The sequence below is a fragment of the Chionomys nivalis genome, chromosome 8 (genome assembly GCF_950005125.1).
Source record: "Chionomys nivalis chromosome 8, mChiNiv1.1, whole genome shotgun sequence".
Lineage (NCBI taxonomy): Eukaryota > Metazoa > Chordata > Mammalia > Rodentia > Cricetidae > Chionomys > Chionomys nivalis.
Genome location: NC_080093.1, coordinates 25,559,093 through 25,576,286, shown reverse-complemented (window position 1 = coordinate 25,576,286; position 17,194 = coordinate 25,559,093). Strand labels below are relative to the sequence as shown.

At 38.2% G+C, this 17,194-nt stretch overlaps 1 protein-coding gene across 1 annotated transcript; it reads left to right on the top strand.

Annotated features, from left to right (window-relative positions):
* Positions 1–1,169: 1,169 nt before the first annotated feature.
* Lipn (lipase family member N) lies at positions 1,170–15,544 on the top strand. Its single transcript, XM_057777592.1, has 9 exons — positions 1,170–1,283; positions 1,843–1,960; positions 4,839–5,037; positions 6,615–6,724; positions 8,577–8,713; positions 10,744–10,890; positions 12,385–12,456; positions 12,971–13,042; positions 15,311–15,544. The coding sequence occupies exons 1-9, from the start codon at positions 1,170–1,172 to the stop codon at positions 15,542–15,544; spliced, it is 1,203 nt and encodes a 400-aa protein (XP_057633575.1).
* Positions 15,545–17,194: the final 1,650 nt, after the last annotated feature.

The window sequence follows — 17,194 nt, the reverse complement described above, 5'->3', positions numbered from 1 at the left end:
GATGAGAGTGGCCATAGGTGCAAGGGTCCTGCAGTGAGGCTGTCTGTATGCCCACCCTAGGCCTGTCACCTGTTGGTTTTCTGTGACCTTGGGCAGATCCTAAGTGTCTTTGAGTCTTTGTTTTAATATTTGTGAGGATATTATCAGTAGGATATTATGAAGCTTTTCTATATTTAAGTAACACAGCTTAAACATTGCAAAATGGTATCTTCAGAGTTTTCAACAGATACTATTATTAGTTTCAATTTTTAAGTTTTATATAATATCTATAGATAGGATTTTAAAGAAGATGTAACGTGTATAAGAGGCTATAAAATAAACTATGCTTTCAAAATTTAGACATTAATTGGATGTAGTAATGGATTTCTGGTTAGCCTCTTGCTCGTTTTAACAATAAGAAAAGTAATAAAAACTGTTCTAAGGAATATACATTGCAGGCATGTGTGTGTTATATCACTTAATCATCATGGTCATACTACGAAAAAAGTCATCATATTATCTTAAAGATACACACACACACCAAAAATGAAAAAGAAAAAAAAAAAAAAACTAAGACACATAGAGATTAGTGCCCTTACCCACAGTCAAAAGCTTGTTTGTGGAGAAGCTGAACTTCAAGTACAGGCTGGGCGATTTTAGCAGCGGCCAGAGGTGAGCTCACTCGCTCACATGATGTCTGTCTTTGAAGATATGATTCTTTAAACCAGGGCAATGGAGTATGGCACCACGTGGAGATGTGCCAGGCTGGACTTTGGGAAATGTGCGTGGGAAAGTGTCACTTCTCTAGAAACCGACTGTGAGTTTGATGTCTTAGTGGAAACTCCATCTGTTCATTGTTCCTGTGCGCCTTGTGGGATGAAAGGCAAGGATATAGACAAATCCACTGTTTAATTTGCCGCGATGTCAAAACTTGTCTTCTGAGCTAACAGATGAATACAGACAAGGTCATAAAAATACCTTAATTAAAATTTGAAAGGCCTCCAGATTGGGTTAAGTTCACTCCACGAGATGACTAATATTCCAAGTAACTTTCGCTGTGTCTGCTTCTCCCATAAAGCACCAGCTTCCGCTGCTGTCATTTGAATTTTCAATACGGTATTATTTTAATTTTAATCATAAACATAGATGGATAAGATTAACCTGTAAACATTAATTGTTTTATGCCAGGCATGCCTATGAGGTGGTTTTTCTTAACAACAGCCTGTTTGATACGTGGAACTCTAAGTGTTAGTGGACTCTGGGATCTTGACAATGAAGTGAATCCTGAAGTGTGGATGAATGCCGTAAGTTCAAATAGCTTTAGATAAAATGGACTAGTGGGTGCTAGGATCATAAAAGGCCCAGCGCGGCTATAGCAAAATGCTTGGATGATATAAACAGTTTGTAACATTTTTGCAAGTGTCAGACTGGTAAATCGGCTTCTTTGACTTAATACCTGATATTTTCTAGCTCTAAGGAGCAGAACGCGTCATGTATTTTGTATTCGTAAATCACCCTTTTAAATTCATACCTTTAAAGACATTGGATAATTCAAGACAGCATTTTTGTGGCATGTAATTTTACCATTTTTAAAGCCAAAAGGAAATTCAAAAGACAAATAACGAGGAAATGTATCCTAGTCAGATAGGTCAATGCTAAATATCTACCCCCAATATTTTAGTAGATACCTTCTTGCATTTTGTTTATTTTTATGAAGACCTCATATAATAAATTTACTTTTACAGCTACCTACAGCTATAGATTTCATAGAATCCACACACAAAAACTTGTTAGTCACACTGTCTAGTTCTTTATGATGTCTCCTGAGAGGAGGAGCTGCCAATAACTCTATGTCTACAACAGAGTGAAATCATCACCTACAACGGCTATCCCAGTGAAGAGTATGAAGTCACCACCGCAGATGGGTACATTCTCGCCATCAACAGGATTCCTCATGGGAGAGGACAGACTGAGCAGACAGGTATAGATGTGTCTCATGGGGAGAAAGATGCATGACTGAAATTGAATGCTAGCTATCCATCAGGAGAGAGACAGAGTTGTTCAAATCAGTTTGAGTTACTGCAATGGTCTTTTAATGACTAGCAAAGAGGCTCATTATTTTCCCTCCGCTTTTCTAAAGACTTGAAGGGAAAGGCAGATCTTGCTGAGGAAAGTCAGACCTGCTCCTAAGGTGTGAATGTCAAGGTAGAGTCTACTTTTATCAACTCATTACTGGCTTCTTGGGAAAGACAGTTTCCTAAGTCAAAAGTCAAAAGGTTTGCTAGGCGGAATGAAGTCGAGTCCAGCGGGATACTCAAAGGTGTCTCTTCTGATCCCTCTAAAATCAGTGAGTTTCTTCTGTCACCACAGGGTGGAATGACAGTGCATTTCTGAAGCTTTCTCAAGGAATGAATTCAGGCAGCCATGATCAAAGGGACAGTTCATGAAATGAAAGAGCCAAACATGCAAAAACAAGGAAATTACACTCTAAATTAATTGCAGCTAGCTCATGCAGAGGGCGAAATAAGTGCAAACAAAAGAAGTTAAAAGGATGGGGGGCACTATTCATTGACACCCTGCTTGCCATGTTGGTCCCGCAGCCTCTTTTCCTCCATCTGGTGGCGGCCAAAACCACAAGAATCACCGTGTTGTACAATCTGCCCCTCTCAGACAGGAGTATGCGATTTGAGGGTTTCAGATGAAAACTCAACGTGGCATGTGGGTAATTCTTCCATACAAAATACACTTTTGCAATTCAGACTTAAATGTCAAGAAACCAATAAATACATTTTAATAGATGATCTATTCTAGGAGATGGCTAGACTCAAAATAATGTGCTGTTACCTTCATTTCAAATTAGAAGAGCATCCTGGATCTTGTTTATTTTCAGTTTTGTCTTTTATTAAGTCAGGCAACAAACTTGAAGGAGGAAAAGCTATGGAGCAAAGAATTTTAGAGAAATAAATTTAAGGAGAATTAATTATGAAAAGATGTGGCATTCAAAACCACTTGTTAGCTATTGTATTCTACATACTTTTAATCACTTAAAACGCTCAGCAAACACTAACCGTCTCCATTTACAGATGATGAAAGGCATCTTCTGAAACAGGCACCAAGTCATGCAAACAACAAGTGACAAAACCAGAATTTCAATTTTGGTAGCCAGACTCCAGGACCTAAATTTTCAGTCATTAAAGTAATGTGCTAATTGCTGCTGCTGCTGCTGCTTTGGGAGTTTTGTTGTTTTGCTTTGTTTTCATCAATAACCCTGATTCTCTCACTTCACTGAACATTCACTCCCTTGTATATTGTTGGGTTTTGTCTGTTTGTTTTTAGTCTTTTGCTCTTTCCTTTTTGGGGGCCTGACATCCAGCTCCCAAATAAATCATGCAGAAGTTTATTCTTTCTTATGAATTCCTGGCCTTAGCTTGACTGGTTCCTATCCAGCTTTTCTTAACTTAAATTATCCCATCTACCTTTTGCCTCTGGGCTTTTACATTTCTCTATTTCTGTATATCTTTCTTTACTTCTTATTCCGTGGTTTGCTGTGTAGCTGAGTGGCTGGTCGCTGGAGTCCTCCTCTCCTTCTCCTTTTCCTCTTCTCTTCCTATATTTCCCCTCCTATTTATTCACTCTGCCTGCCAGATCCACGCATCCTGTCTCCTGCCTTGCTATTCAGCTTGCTGGTCAGCTCTTTATTAGACCAATCAGGTGTTTTAGATGAGGAAAGTAACGCAAGTTCATAGAGTTAAACAAATGCAACATAAAAGAATGCAACACATCTTTTGCATCATTAAACAAAAGTTCCACAGCATAAACATAGGCAACACATCTTAAAATAATATTCTACAACACTTGTAAACCTGGGATTGGGCAGAAGGATGTCTAACTTATTCTACTGTCATAGTTTGCAAATGCTCCCCAGTGAGCAAAAGCTAGGGAACAGGGTAGACGTTTGACTAGGAACTAGTCTGTGCCTACTTTTCTGTATCTCCGCTTCCTCCCTAGGTCTGATGCAGAGCTCTGTTAGCCATCAAAAACTTTACATCTTTGCAAGCCATGCATGTAGGTGCTAATCAACATTGAATAGGATTATGCACTAAAAAAACACAATGTAAATTGAAAATAGCATGAGGAAAAATTGTTTAATGCATCTAACTAACTAAATATAGTTCAAGAACACAGAGCACTGCAGTGCTTTGCCCTTGTGATCGATCCCATGACTGTCTAAGAGGTGAGGCATAAGGTTGCCTTGTGTGGCATCTAGAAAGATCATATTGCTTCTTTTAGCCCTGGGGGAGAAAAATCACAATTGCAATTGAAGTATGGTTTATATTGAACATGTATTGATTTGTACCATGGTAGTGCTGAAAAATTGCAAGCCAACGCGTTATAGACCGGCAACCACAAAAAGAACAGAGTAGTCACAGATGTGTGCCTTGACATGAGACCCAATCAGTTTTCAGTTACTGTTCTGAAACTTGTGACTAAGGAGACCATTTAGGAAAGTTATTTAACTATTTAAAATGTGGTTTGTACACCTGTAAAACATTCTTCAAAATAGAAGCTACTTTTTAAATTGTTCTAAGAAGACAAGAAGATGCTCAGCATCATGGTATAATCTGTACTCCAGCAGCTGGAAATATGGATTTAATACTCTAAACTAATATACAAGGGACAAAGGGGGAAAGGTAGGCTCTGTGTGCATGTGCATGTGTGCGTGTGTGTGCCTACGCATAAGTGCATTGTGTGCATGTGTGTGCATGTGCATGTGTGTGCGCGCGTGTGTGCATGTGTGTTTCTAAATTGTTCTTGGCTATAAATTTCTCTTGCTCTCTCTCTTCACACCCATCCTCTAGGTCCCCGGCCAGTTGTGTATCTGCAGCATGCCTTGTTTGCAGACAATGCCTATTGGCTTGAGAACTTTGCCAATGGAAGCCTTGGGTTCCTCTTAGCAGATGCAGGTTATGATGTGTGGATGGGAAACAGTCGGGGAAACACTTGGTCAAGAAGACACAAAACTCTCTCAGCAAATGAAGAGAAATTCTGGGCTTTTAGGTAAACTGTATCTAAGAAAAATCTATGAAAAATTGGAGGGATCTCCATAAATATAAAGTTATGGCTAATATATAGTATTGGGGGTTATAAAACACCTATGGTTTTTAAAATATCCAAAGGAAAAAGCAGAATTAATTCTGCTAGTGCTTTTAGCTAATATTTTCTCTTAGGCAATCCATTTTTAAAAATGATATGCATGTTATATTTATTTAAAGAAATGGTAACTGAGATTTTATTCCATACTGCCAGGATATGGTGTCTTATGATTGCAATGCCAATACTGAGGAGGCAGGAGGATTTCCATGAGTTAGAGGCTCCTGGGTTATACTGTGAATTCTAGACCAGCTGTAGTTCAGTCCTTGCTAAAACAACATAACTATACTTAAAATAACAAATAGACAGCAGCTAGGAAAAAAAAGAGACCCAGAGAAGGGAAGAGAAAAAGATTACATAGCATACTATTTTAGGGAAAACTCCAATGTGACATTTTAAAAATGTTAACAAATAGTTAATAAGAAGTTTTGATACTCTGACAAATTATTTCAGTAGAACTGTTTTGTGTCACTAGAAGACAGGGTTGTCCCTCATAGACTCCTCTTTTAAAGGACCAAGTTAACTCACATTGTGCTGTTAGAATAGAGAACATATCATTTTTCATACCGACCCATAGTCATCACTCCCCAAACAGGACTGTAGGAGAAAAAGAGAAGAATAAATTGTTAGAGCTATGACTGTGTGGAGGGACAAAATTTAGGAAACATTTTGTTTCTCTAATCTTTGTCAGAAAGCATAGAATTGATTCTCTGTAAGGTACCACAATTCTCTCACACTTGGTTGTATCAATTTATTGGTCCCCTCATGCGTACTTTTTACAAGTTCATGGGATACTGGATTTTATTTAATATGATATAGTCCTTTTTGTTCTCCTCAATGGATGTTAAATGAACGTAGAATTTTGGTATTAATATTATAGAATATTGAATATGTATACATATACATGAATATATGTATATATATATATAAATACATATGTTTATATATACACAAGTACTAACAATGACATCAGATTAAGTACCTACTACCAGGCAAGTCATTTCTTCCATACAATCTAATCCCCACAGCAGCCCTATACACCAGGGATTCTCTGTTCTTTTTCCAAGGGGACATACTTGCGGTCATAACATTTAGATAACTTCCCTAATGTTGCTCAGCTAGCAAATGGTAGGATCACAAATGACAACAGTGGCAGGTATTGAATACCAGTCATCAATACCATAGAAAAATTAGAAGCAAAAAAGAGAATGAAAGCAAGAAAGGGGAGCAAAGAGGGGTGCGAGAAAAGAGAATGCAGAACTTGAGAGAGTGTGCGTTACTCCTGCAGCCATCCCTGCTAGCAGAAAATAAACAGGAAAAACTGCACAAAGAGAGACAATAGTCTCCATTTAACTGGGTGCATAATGATACACACCCCAAATACGTAGGTGGCACAGAGCTCCTGTGTGGTGAGAAAGAATCAAGCAAGCGTCTGAGTTTTAAAACTAAAGCTGCATGTATTTATATGTTGTTTCATTTTACAGTTTTGATGAAATGGCCAAATATGACCTCCCAGGAATAATAGACTTCATTGTAAAGAAAACAGGTCAGGAGAAGTTGTACTTCATTGGACATTCACTCGGCACTACAATAGGTAAGTTTGTTTACAAGGGTTAATGGAGTCACAAAGCAGTTGGATCTAAGTAATTGCTTGCTATTTATATTGTCCTTCATTCTCTGTCCTGTGCTGACAATAAACCTCCTAAGGACTTGTGAACTTGTAATCCAAGAGTTATGAATATGAAGGGCCCAACCAACTTCATTTGAGGTCATGGACACACGGACACACACACACACACACACACAACTGTCATGGTGACATTAGTCTCCAGAAATAGTTTATGTGCAAAACCCAGGGAGGTAATTCTAAAGATAAGGCTTACAGATGCTTCTTTTATGCTGAGAAAGTAAAGCTTAAAGCAACAAGACAAACCAGCAAATCAGAAAAACAGAAGAATCCGCATCAGGCACACGAGCATCACAACCCAGATACAAGTTAAGTAAGTTAAAAGCAAGGGCACAAGTGTAATTTGAACAAATGGAAACTACTTAGTCACATTTGTTTGTGAATTGAAACACAAAGTTTTGCTCTAATAAATCAACTAGATAATTATATATACATATATATATGATGCAATATTTTAAAATATCTTTTAGAAAATAAAAATTTATTTTACTTATTTTCTATTTTAAATGTAAAATTATTATTTTCTAGACAGTTGGTTCTTTTAGTTGTTTTTTTTTTCTACAGCACTGGGGCTAGAACTCAGTGCCTCAGATATTCTACGCAAGGACCCTACCACTGAGACACACACCCAGCCCAAGATTTGCCCAGACGCTTTGAAAGGAAATCAATGCTCTTGTTCCAAAGAAAAAATTTAAAAAGTGATATTGACAGAGATTTGCATTTGTTCCTGATCTTCCTCTGAAGTTTTCAAGTTTAGGAGACTTAGTCGTGAGAAGCTGTGGCATTTTAGAATGAGCAAAACTGCAAGAAATGGTAAATATAAGATTTCCACGTTATTCAAGTATACCCATTATTGCCATCACTGTTAATCACCAGAAAGAGAGGCTGATCAGTTCGTCATGCTGATAGCATTTTATAAGCCTGGGAGAGGAAAAATTTTGAGGTTGTTAGGTTGTTTGTTAACCCTGACTCTAGCATCTAAATGTCCGTCCATAAAGGGTAACAACCAAACAACTAACCTCCATGCATTTCCAAACATCCTCTGAAGGCAAGCTGTCTACCTGGCCCAGTGTCAGTGGCTCAGCTAATTTCCACGACCTAAATAGTGTCAACATTTCAGTAAGTATTTCTATGTGTGTTTGTGAGTGTATTTCCAGCAGAGACACAGCAATGCATCTTGGGAAACTAATCTGCTCAGTGAGATCACTGTGGACCGAAGGGAAACATCTTCACTTTGGGAAGCTAGAAATGGTGTGGGTGGGGTATGAATATCCAGCAAGACACCCACGACATTAACAATGAAATCTTACTGTAGCAAGCAAGAAAGCTTGTTTGTGCACCTGCAAACAACTGCAGAAAGAACTTTTTCAGTTGTGTCTGTGAACTGGCTGTTTACTTCTAGAAGCACTGTGACTCACCAAGCATCTTAGAATTTAGGACGACCATCATGCATATGTGCACATACGTGCCATTTCTATAGTTTACCAGATCCTCCTTTACCCGCCAGCTACTACCATTTCCCCTGAATCAGTTAAGTGGCTCAGAACAGTATCAGAACAAGTATGGACTTGTGGCTAGCTAGAACTTAAGTTGGATCATCTTGGCAGAACAACTCAGCGGAGCTTTCCAATTCATCTCCAAGATCGGTGCAGTAGGAAGACAAAGCACGACAAAACAGAATCCCACTCAGTCCCATTGATGAAATTTTGCGTGAGTATATCTAATTTTCATGAGGTTGTCTTGTCTCCTATTCTCCCAGGGTTTGTAGCCTTTTCCACCATGCCTGAAGTGGCACAAAGAATCAAAATGAATTTTGCCTTGGGTCCTGTGATCTCATTCAAATATCCCACAAGCATTTTTACCAGTTTTTTTCTACTTCCAAATTCCATAATCAAGGTAGGCTCCTCGTTTTGCCAAACTTTATCTCAGGATCTCACTCCTTATTATTTTTAAATCTGTATGAAAAAGAGGTCGGAACAGTAGGCAAAATCCATAGAAATCAGAGTCCGTGAGAATGTACCTGAGGGTGTATGTGTTCCCGTGTGTGTATATCTATGTCAATATTCTCTATAGGTATCATATATAATTTGCTAAATTCAGTGACTTACTGAGAGGCATGCATAGACTTTCAGTTGAGCTGAGTCCAAAACCAATATAATGACAACTCAAACATTTTTCTGTTCTGTTTAATTGGGTGGCTCAGTGGGTTCTCAATATTCCATTGGAAGACGTTTTTCAAATTACATATGATTGTGAATGTTGTGGTTAGACATTAGAAAACATTTACTCATATGCATTTTTCCATACGAAGCTTACTCTAGTATATTAAAACATGTAGATTTATTACAGCCCTTCAATATCTTAGAGTTCAAGTATTCATTTAAATACTGTTAATTTTTAAGCTGAAAAATAATTGTTCAATTAGCAATTGTGGATTTGTAATTCCATTCCCTCGAGAGCTGTTTTGGTTTTATCTTCTGTTGGTCTCGGTTTCTTTTTGTCATGGCTACAAATAGCATTTCTTGAAGCATAATATTAATAGTTTGTTGATATTGTCCTTTGAGTTTGGAATGATTATAAAAATGAATTTGTACAAAAGTGAAACCAGAAAGTTAGATAATCACAATAATTCTTGCAAAAGAAGATGAGGCCCTGCTCTGGGACGGCTTTGGGATGGAGTTGTGGGCATGAAAGGGAATATTAGTGAGCACATGGACGCGAGCACATTAATAAGCATGCCCTCCACACATGGAAGATATTTCCCTATGCTCAAATGACTGGTTACACACCAGTTTCATTGCCTTGTTTACTCTGAGCAGAGGGAATTTAACGATTTCAAAATATGTTGTCATCGGTTAGCTTTGACTACTATCTACATCTGGGCCGGGTTGATTGAATCAATCTGCTTCTTGTCTGTCTGTTCATCTGTCTGCTTTCCTTCCTTCCTTCCTTCCTTCCTTCCTTCCTTCCTTCCTTCCTTCCTTCCTTCCTTCCTTCCTTCCTTCCTTCCTTCCTTTTTTTCTTCTTCCTTCCTTCATGCCTCTATCCCTCCTTCCCCCTCCCTCCCTCCTTCCCTCCCTCTCTTTCTCCCATTCTTTCTTTTGTTGATCTTTTGAGACTCCCACTAAATTAGTATGACAGTCTTCCTGTCTCTAACTCCTGGACCACCACACTCAGCTGACTAAACTAGTTTGTTAAGTGAACATCCATCTATAAATATATTAGTTTTGTAAAACACATTGCTCTTCTTACATACACCAGATGTGAGCCTGATTTTTGTGTCTTCTCTATATGCATTCCCTATTGTCAGAGGTCCTGCCTCTTTAAGACCTAGCTCTCTGACTCCCTCACCACTGATTTTCTGTGAAGTTCCTAGACTACACAGGAGATCTGCCCTAGCTTATATTCACAAGCCTGGGATATTTTCACATGCTGTCCTTGTGGTATTTGATGCCTAGCACCAAATTCTCTTTGGTATTTTATTCTCTATTTTTCATCATGAAGAATGGTTAGTTTAGGACAGAAATACACAGCTAATACATACATGAAAAATATTGATAAGACCCTCATGTCCTTCCTGTTGTATAATAGTTTAATAGTTCATCTTAAAATGAAAACCTCATTCATCTTTCTTATCACTGAAAGAGAAACTTAGAAATCATTGATTAGTCAGATTACAGGAGAGATCTACCATGGAGAAGTGAATTTGGAGTCAAAGCCTGCTTACTACAATTTATGACCTTCTGTATTTGGAAACAGATGCCTACTACCCCTCCCCTAAGTTATTTGTTGTCTCCTTGACTATAGAAAATAAATGTAAATACAAACAGATTCCCAAATTGGTTCATTCTTATAACTAAGAAAATATCAAAGAACTTAAGGAGACATCTTAAAAGGATATTCTTTTTTTTTTTTTATTTTTCTAGCATATGTTTGGTACCAAAGGTTTCTTTTTAGAAGATAAGAAGGCAAAGGCATCTTACATCGAAGTCTGCAACAAAAAGCTACTCCGACCATTGTGTAGTGAGTTTATGTCCCTGTGGGCTGGATTCAACAAAAAAAATATGAATATGGTATGTATAATAACTAAGTAACCTTTTGATGCTTGAAAAATTTTCAGCTTTCATTTTTATTATTTATCTCTTATATTATATAAATGCATAGGCGTTGCAAGCCCTTGAAGGCATATATTTGATATGCATGAAGGATTAGGTATGTCAACAGACCATGAACATGAGGAAAGAGGAAGGAAAGATTCATTCCATTGTTTGTCAAAATTAGGAGACTGAACGCTTTCTAATGAGTGTTAAGAATATTCCCACATGCTTGAGAGCAGCTGCGACTAAGGTAATTCAGTTTACTTCATTTTGGTAAATTAAACTAAAAATAGAATTCTAGGAAAGGAGAAGTTTGAGTAAGCAGTGCACTTATTATGTTGGTGTAGCCAGTAACTCAAGATTTGGGATTCAAGGAAAATTAACTGTTTAATATGGAAAGTCTAACACAGAAGAGAAGGAAATCTCTGAAGAAGAAATTAAAGTTCTGTTTTATTAGCAACTCATTCTCCTGTTACTGAGAATTCAAGAAGAAGGAGTCTAAATTTTCAGAGTGGTTGCACAGCTATCCCTATTATAGTCTAATGAGAATTTGCCAGTCGTTAATTAGAAAGAGATACGAGACAGTTAAAATGAAGCCAGTTCCTAAAGAACTGCTCACCATTCATCCCGTCCCTGTGCTGTTAAAGGCTACAGCCACGAGGAGCCACTGATCTAGGCCTTTTTGTTCAGAAGTTAGAATGCTTAATAGTTTCCCTGAATATGCATCATAACATCTAAGGTACAGGTATGATTATCTGACTCCATCATCTTCGCCTCTATGATCTCCACAAAGATTAAAGCAATCTTTGAAAGGATTCCAGCTTTATTCTTGCAGTATGTTTTCTCTCCACAGGAACCTAGCAGGTTGATAACATGATTTTTAGTCTGTTTGTGTATTTGTTTCTATGGTTTTCTGAGACATAGCCTCACACTGTACCCTAGATTGGCCTTGAACCCATAATGATCTTCCTGCCTCTGCTTCCTACCCTATCACCCAGTGATAGGGTTAAAGGTGTGCCCTTTCATATCTACTAAGTTAATATATTTATTTGTAGCTAAAAAATAAAGCCCAAATTAAATGATTTGGCCAGAGTTCTAAAGATGATAACTAACAAAATGTGGTCCTGAACCCCAGAAACTGTGATGTATCTGTGTCAACCTACATGTCTGCTTAGCATACACCACAACTGTACCTATCTATATACACAGTTCCTGGGCTTGCATGTAACACTTCCCTTGGCTGTTTTACCCTGCACCAAGATTCTGACAGTGCAGATTGTTTCCCTGAGGAAACCCCATGCCCATGTCACCCCAGGTCAGCTCACAGTCAGATGTTTCACATAGACACATATTCATAGGGATAGTTTGGTGTCTTTTTCAAAGTACCTGTATTTGTTATGAATTCTTCACTGGCCTCTGTTTCTGAGAGACACGGTTCACTTCCTTGAATGGCTGTTTTTAACTTCCTAGAGTCGATTGGATGTGTACATGTCACATGCTCCCACAGGATCGTCAATCCAGAACATCCTGCATATAAAACAGGTAACAGCTTTCTCAAGGAAAGTCAGCCCCATCCTTGTCTCAGTTAATGGCAAAGGTCATAATTCACTCTGGCAATGGGCTTGTCTCTAGAAGCTTAGAAACTGTCTCTGTTTTTGCTTTTGTTGCCTCTTCAAATACTGATTTGCCTGGACTTGAGGAGAGAGAGTGTTATGGTAGAGAGCAAGTGTAACACAAATCAATCCCATTTTAGACTAGAGCTGGTAAAATATGCATTCAGCCTCAGTAAAGGGCACCCTGAAATGAACTGAAGTTTCCTCCAAGACGGAAATATCTGAGACTTGGCTTCCTAATGGGGCTTACTTTTCCATTTGTTTCTTCTTCAAACCAGAAAACCCATCTTTGTCTATCTATCGGACAACATTCTCTGTCTTGATGTTTTCTTCCTTCTGAGAACCCAGAGCCCCTTTTCCTCCCCACCTGGTTATTTCTCTAAGCGTCACTGTAGTTCTCACGACTCTTGCCCTGAATCTCCTCTCTAAAACTTTGGTTTCAGCTTTACCGATCTGATGAATTCAGAGCTTATGACTGGGGAAGTGAAGCTGAAAATATGAAGCATTACAACCAGGTGAGTCACTTGGAGCCCTCAGGATAGGGTGCTGAGAAATTGTGATGGGGAATTATTGGAGGAAGAAGAATTCTATATGCTCACTTCTAATATTTATACTGAGACTTTTTAAATTATTAGTCTGCAGAACTTTGTGGTATGCAGACTTCTTAGAAATAAAAGGAACATGCAGAAAGGAGAGAAAGTTGCTTGCATTCCCTCTACCCAGAAGTGTTAGATATATTAATATTTTATCTCAATTTTCTTAGCATGTATATTAGCTTTATATACTTGTTATTCTTGCTTCTTTATTTCACTTTATTTCAAATTACATTAAGAAACAACCAATGTCACTGAAAAGTTTTTGAAACAAAAAATTTGAAGGGTGCCTAATAATGGAAATTATTTCACAAGAATCTTAACTAGTATGCTGGTAAATAAATCCACAGTTCTGATGGAAGCAAACATAGAACTGTAGACTCATTTAGCATCGTGCTTTTAATAAGCTGATAGCCACTTTTCTCACGGTTGGGACTGGACTTCTAAATGTGAAATAAACACATTGGTGCTGAATTTTGAATTGGCTTTTCTACAAAAAGTCGAGTTCTTATTTCATTTTTAAACCTGAGGCCCTCCGTTTTCCCACCACTATTTTTTGAAAAGGTTGTCCTTTCCCCAGTGCATGGTTTTTACATCCATGTAGCTGTATCATTAGCTTCCAGGTATTCTGTCGTGTTCAGTCAGTCTGCATGGCCTTGCTTTATTCTTATAACTCTGTAGTACATTTGAAACCACGTATTGTGATATCACAAACATTTCTTTATCTGCTGAGAATCGCTTTGGTTATATATGTCATTTTTTTTGTTTCCGTACAAATTTTATGATATTTTCATCTTTTTCTATGAAGAAAGTCATTGGATTTTTTATGTGGGTTACTTTGAATCTGAAAAGTGCTTTTGGTACCAGCTGCTCTTTTTGTCTACCAGACTGCTGTTCTTTATAAAACATAAGCAAACAAACCTTTCTTTGATCCGCCGATTCTCTGAAGTTCTCATTCCATCCTTCTGTTTCTTCCAATGCCTTTTCATACAGAAGTAGAAAAGCTTACTTCCCCTTCCCTTTCTTTCTTGGACTTTGGAAAAATCTATTTGAGTTTTTTTTCCTGTTATATGGCAATCCATGTGTAGTTACTCGTGGCTTTTAATTAGCAAATTTAATTTTCTATTCTCAGATTTTGAAGTTGTTTCTATCAGTTTGGAACAGTTCCCCCTTTTCCTAGATTTCTGTGCTCCAATGCTCTGGGCATTTGATTTTCCTTTTTATCCTTTTTATTAGTTCCTCATCTTCCTAACCCTCCTAAATGATTGACATTCTCCTAAGAGTGTTTAGAGGTTCCCCTTATTCTTCTTTGGAGAATTCAGTTATCTCTCTGGAGCTTTAATTTAGAGAGAATCCACACCGTGTGTCCTCAGTTTGGTAGGATCCATCTTTGACTTTTCCTTCTCGAGTCAGCCCACAGCTCATACTTGATCTGTCTAGTACAGGGCTCTGAAAAATGACTTTGCTTTGTCTGAAAGATTCTAAAAGATGTGGATTCCTTGGCATGGTGCATTGATGAGTTTATCACTCTTGGTCTTAGTCTGCACACTGTCCCTTCACTGGGAAGCCTTCCAGCACACATCTTTGCCTGTTGTTGTCATTGCTTTTCTATTGCTACAACACCAGGACTTATTTTTTAAAAAAAAGAGTTTAGTTTGGAGCTCACAATTCCAGGGGTTAAGAATATGGTGGGAAGCATGACAGGAGGTAGATAGGAATGGCACTGGAGCAGTAGCTGAGAGCTCCCATCTTGAGACACAGCCATAGGCAAAAACAGATGCTGGGCATGGCTTAAGTTTTGAAACCAGTCCACTCCCAGCGATACATCTTCTCCAACAAAGCCACCCTTCCCAATCTTTCCCAAACAGTTCCACCAACTAATGACCAATTATTCAAATATATGAGTTTATGGGGGCCATTCTTATTCAAACCACGACACCTGTCAAAACCCAACTCCCCTAAAAGTCTGTATTCAAGTGCCTGGCTAGCTATCTTTCCTTGTGCATTTCCTTCCCAATCTCCCCAAAGGCAGGGGCCAATCGTTGCGTGGGAACTTTTCACCCTTCACTCTCTCATTGTCTAACAGAGTTATACTCATAACAAATACTCACTTTGCAGGCCTTCTGTTATTTCAGGTTCATATGCTGCTAATGAAGAGTGTCTTTCATGATTGCTTTTTGTCTCTCTCAGAGTCGCCCTCCCATCTATGACCTGACAGCCATGAAGGTGCCCACTGCCATTTGGGCTGGTGGACATGATGTCCTCATAACACCTCAAGATGTGGCCAGGATACTTCCCCAAATTACAAATCTACGCTACTTCAAACTCTTTCCAGATTGGAACCATTTTGATTTTGTTTGGGGCCTTGATGCCCCTCAAAGACTGTACAGTAAAATCATAGGTTTGATGAGAGAATATCTCTAAACCCAGTTCATTTTCAGTCAAAATGTGATTCCAAGCCCATGGATGGCTTTAGGAAAAACACTGGTGAATATTGAGGTTGCCTGCAGCATTCCCTTGCTATTGTTGAAGTGTTCCTGAGTCTCAGTACTCCACCTAGGAATGATGACTTGTGATTCTCAAAGAAATGTCTAACTCTGAAATTCCAGGGTGTTATCTCCTTGATGGAGATCAGAAGCAGACTCTCTTATGAAGACAATATAATCTAGTGAACATTTCTTTGCTAAAGGTATAATTGAGAGACTTGTTAAAAGAAGACTTTCTCAAAAGCTGAGGGTATACCTCAGGTGGTAGAGTGTTAGCCTAGCATGCACAAAGTCTTGTGTTTGAACCTCATATATACGCTCTCCTCTTTTTCAAAGAATTGAATGTAGGCATGAGAATGTGACCTAAAGAGAAAGACTTGCTCAAGGCAGCCATTGGAGTACACATTATGTGGTTGTGACTTTGTCATACCTGAAGTCAAAATTTGACCGGAAGGCATTATAAACAAAGCACAAAACAAATCTTAGCTTATATTAACAAACCCATAAGAAAATAGCACTATGGAAAACTATTAAATTTGTGTTTTTCAGATGCCTATTATAATGCTATAAACTGGCAGGTGTGCAGAGGCACAAAATGAACTAAAAATGGTTAATTACTAAAACTAACATAAGGCAATGACTGAAGCAAAGATAAATTAATAAAGCTAACTGATAACAGAAAGCCTAGTTTAGAACTGAAACAAAGCATAAGAAAAAAAGAGAAAGAAAGAGAGAGAGGAAGGCGGGAAGGAAGAAAGAAAGGAAGGGACAGGGAGAGAAAAAAAAAGAAAGCTCTCCTTGGGACTAAGGCGGTGATGGCTCCATAGATAAGAACATTTGCTGTGCAAGCATGGAGTTTGAGTTCAAATGAAAAACTGAGTGTGTTTGTGTATGCCTGAAACCCCAGAATTGTGTTGGGGAATAGACAGGAGGATGACTGGGGCTTGCTGGCCTCCACCATAGCTCCAAGTTCACTGAGAGACCCTGCTTCAAGGGAGTAGGTTAGAAAGTAATAGAGTAGGTAGGACACCTGACATTCCTCTGACCTTAATACCTACTCGCAGACAACTGCCATTCACACACAAGTGTGTGACACACTTATGCACGACACACAGTCTCTCACATATATAGAAATGTAAATAGATAAATGAATGAAATAGCCCCATTTCCATCTCTAAAAGGCTCTGCACTTTGATTCTAGAATTTAGTAGAGAGAAAGAAGTAACAAAGTTTTGTCATCAGCTCTTGTATTCCTGGATGGTGTGAACTTGGAAGAGTCCCTTACCTTCTATGAAGATTCAATTAAGAAAAACTGTTAATGGTCTTCAGGGAATCATAGAAAAATGATACAGTTTAATTGAACTTAAAATAGGTAAGGCAGAACACTAATATTTGCATGTAATACCACATTTCTCAGAAGCTGCCTACCTACCATCTAACCACACCAATAAAATATTCATAATTTATCATTATTGTTAACTGCAGTGTTTATAAAATGTGATGACTACGTCAAACATTAGAGAATTCAGCTTAAGTGTATAACCTTCAACAGTTTTACATTTTTACTTTTGAAAAATAATTAACTAAA

Coding starts and splice junctions, on each gene's coding strand:
- Lipn (XM_057777592.1), top strand. CDS start 1,170: ATGCCTATGAGGTGGTTTTTCTTAACAACAGCCTGTTTGATACGTGGA. Junction 1,284..1,842: donor CTGAAGTGTGGATGAATGCC/GTAAGTTCAAAT, acceptor TGTCTACAACAG/AGTGAAATCATCACCTACAA. Junction 1,961..4,838: donor AGGACAGACTGAGCAGACAG/GTATAGATGTGT, acceptor CCCATCCTCTAG/GTCCCCGGCCAGTTGTGTAT.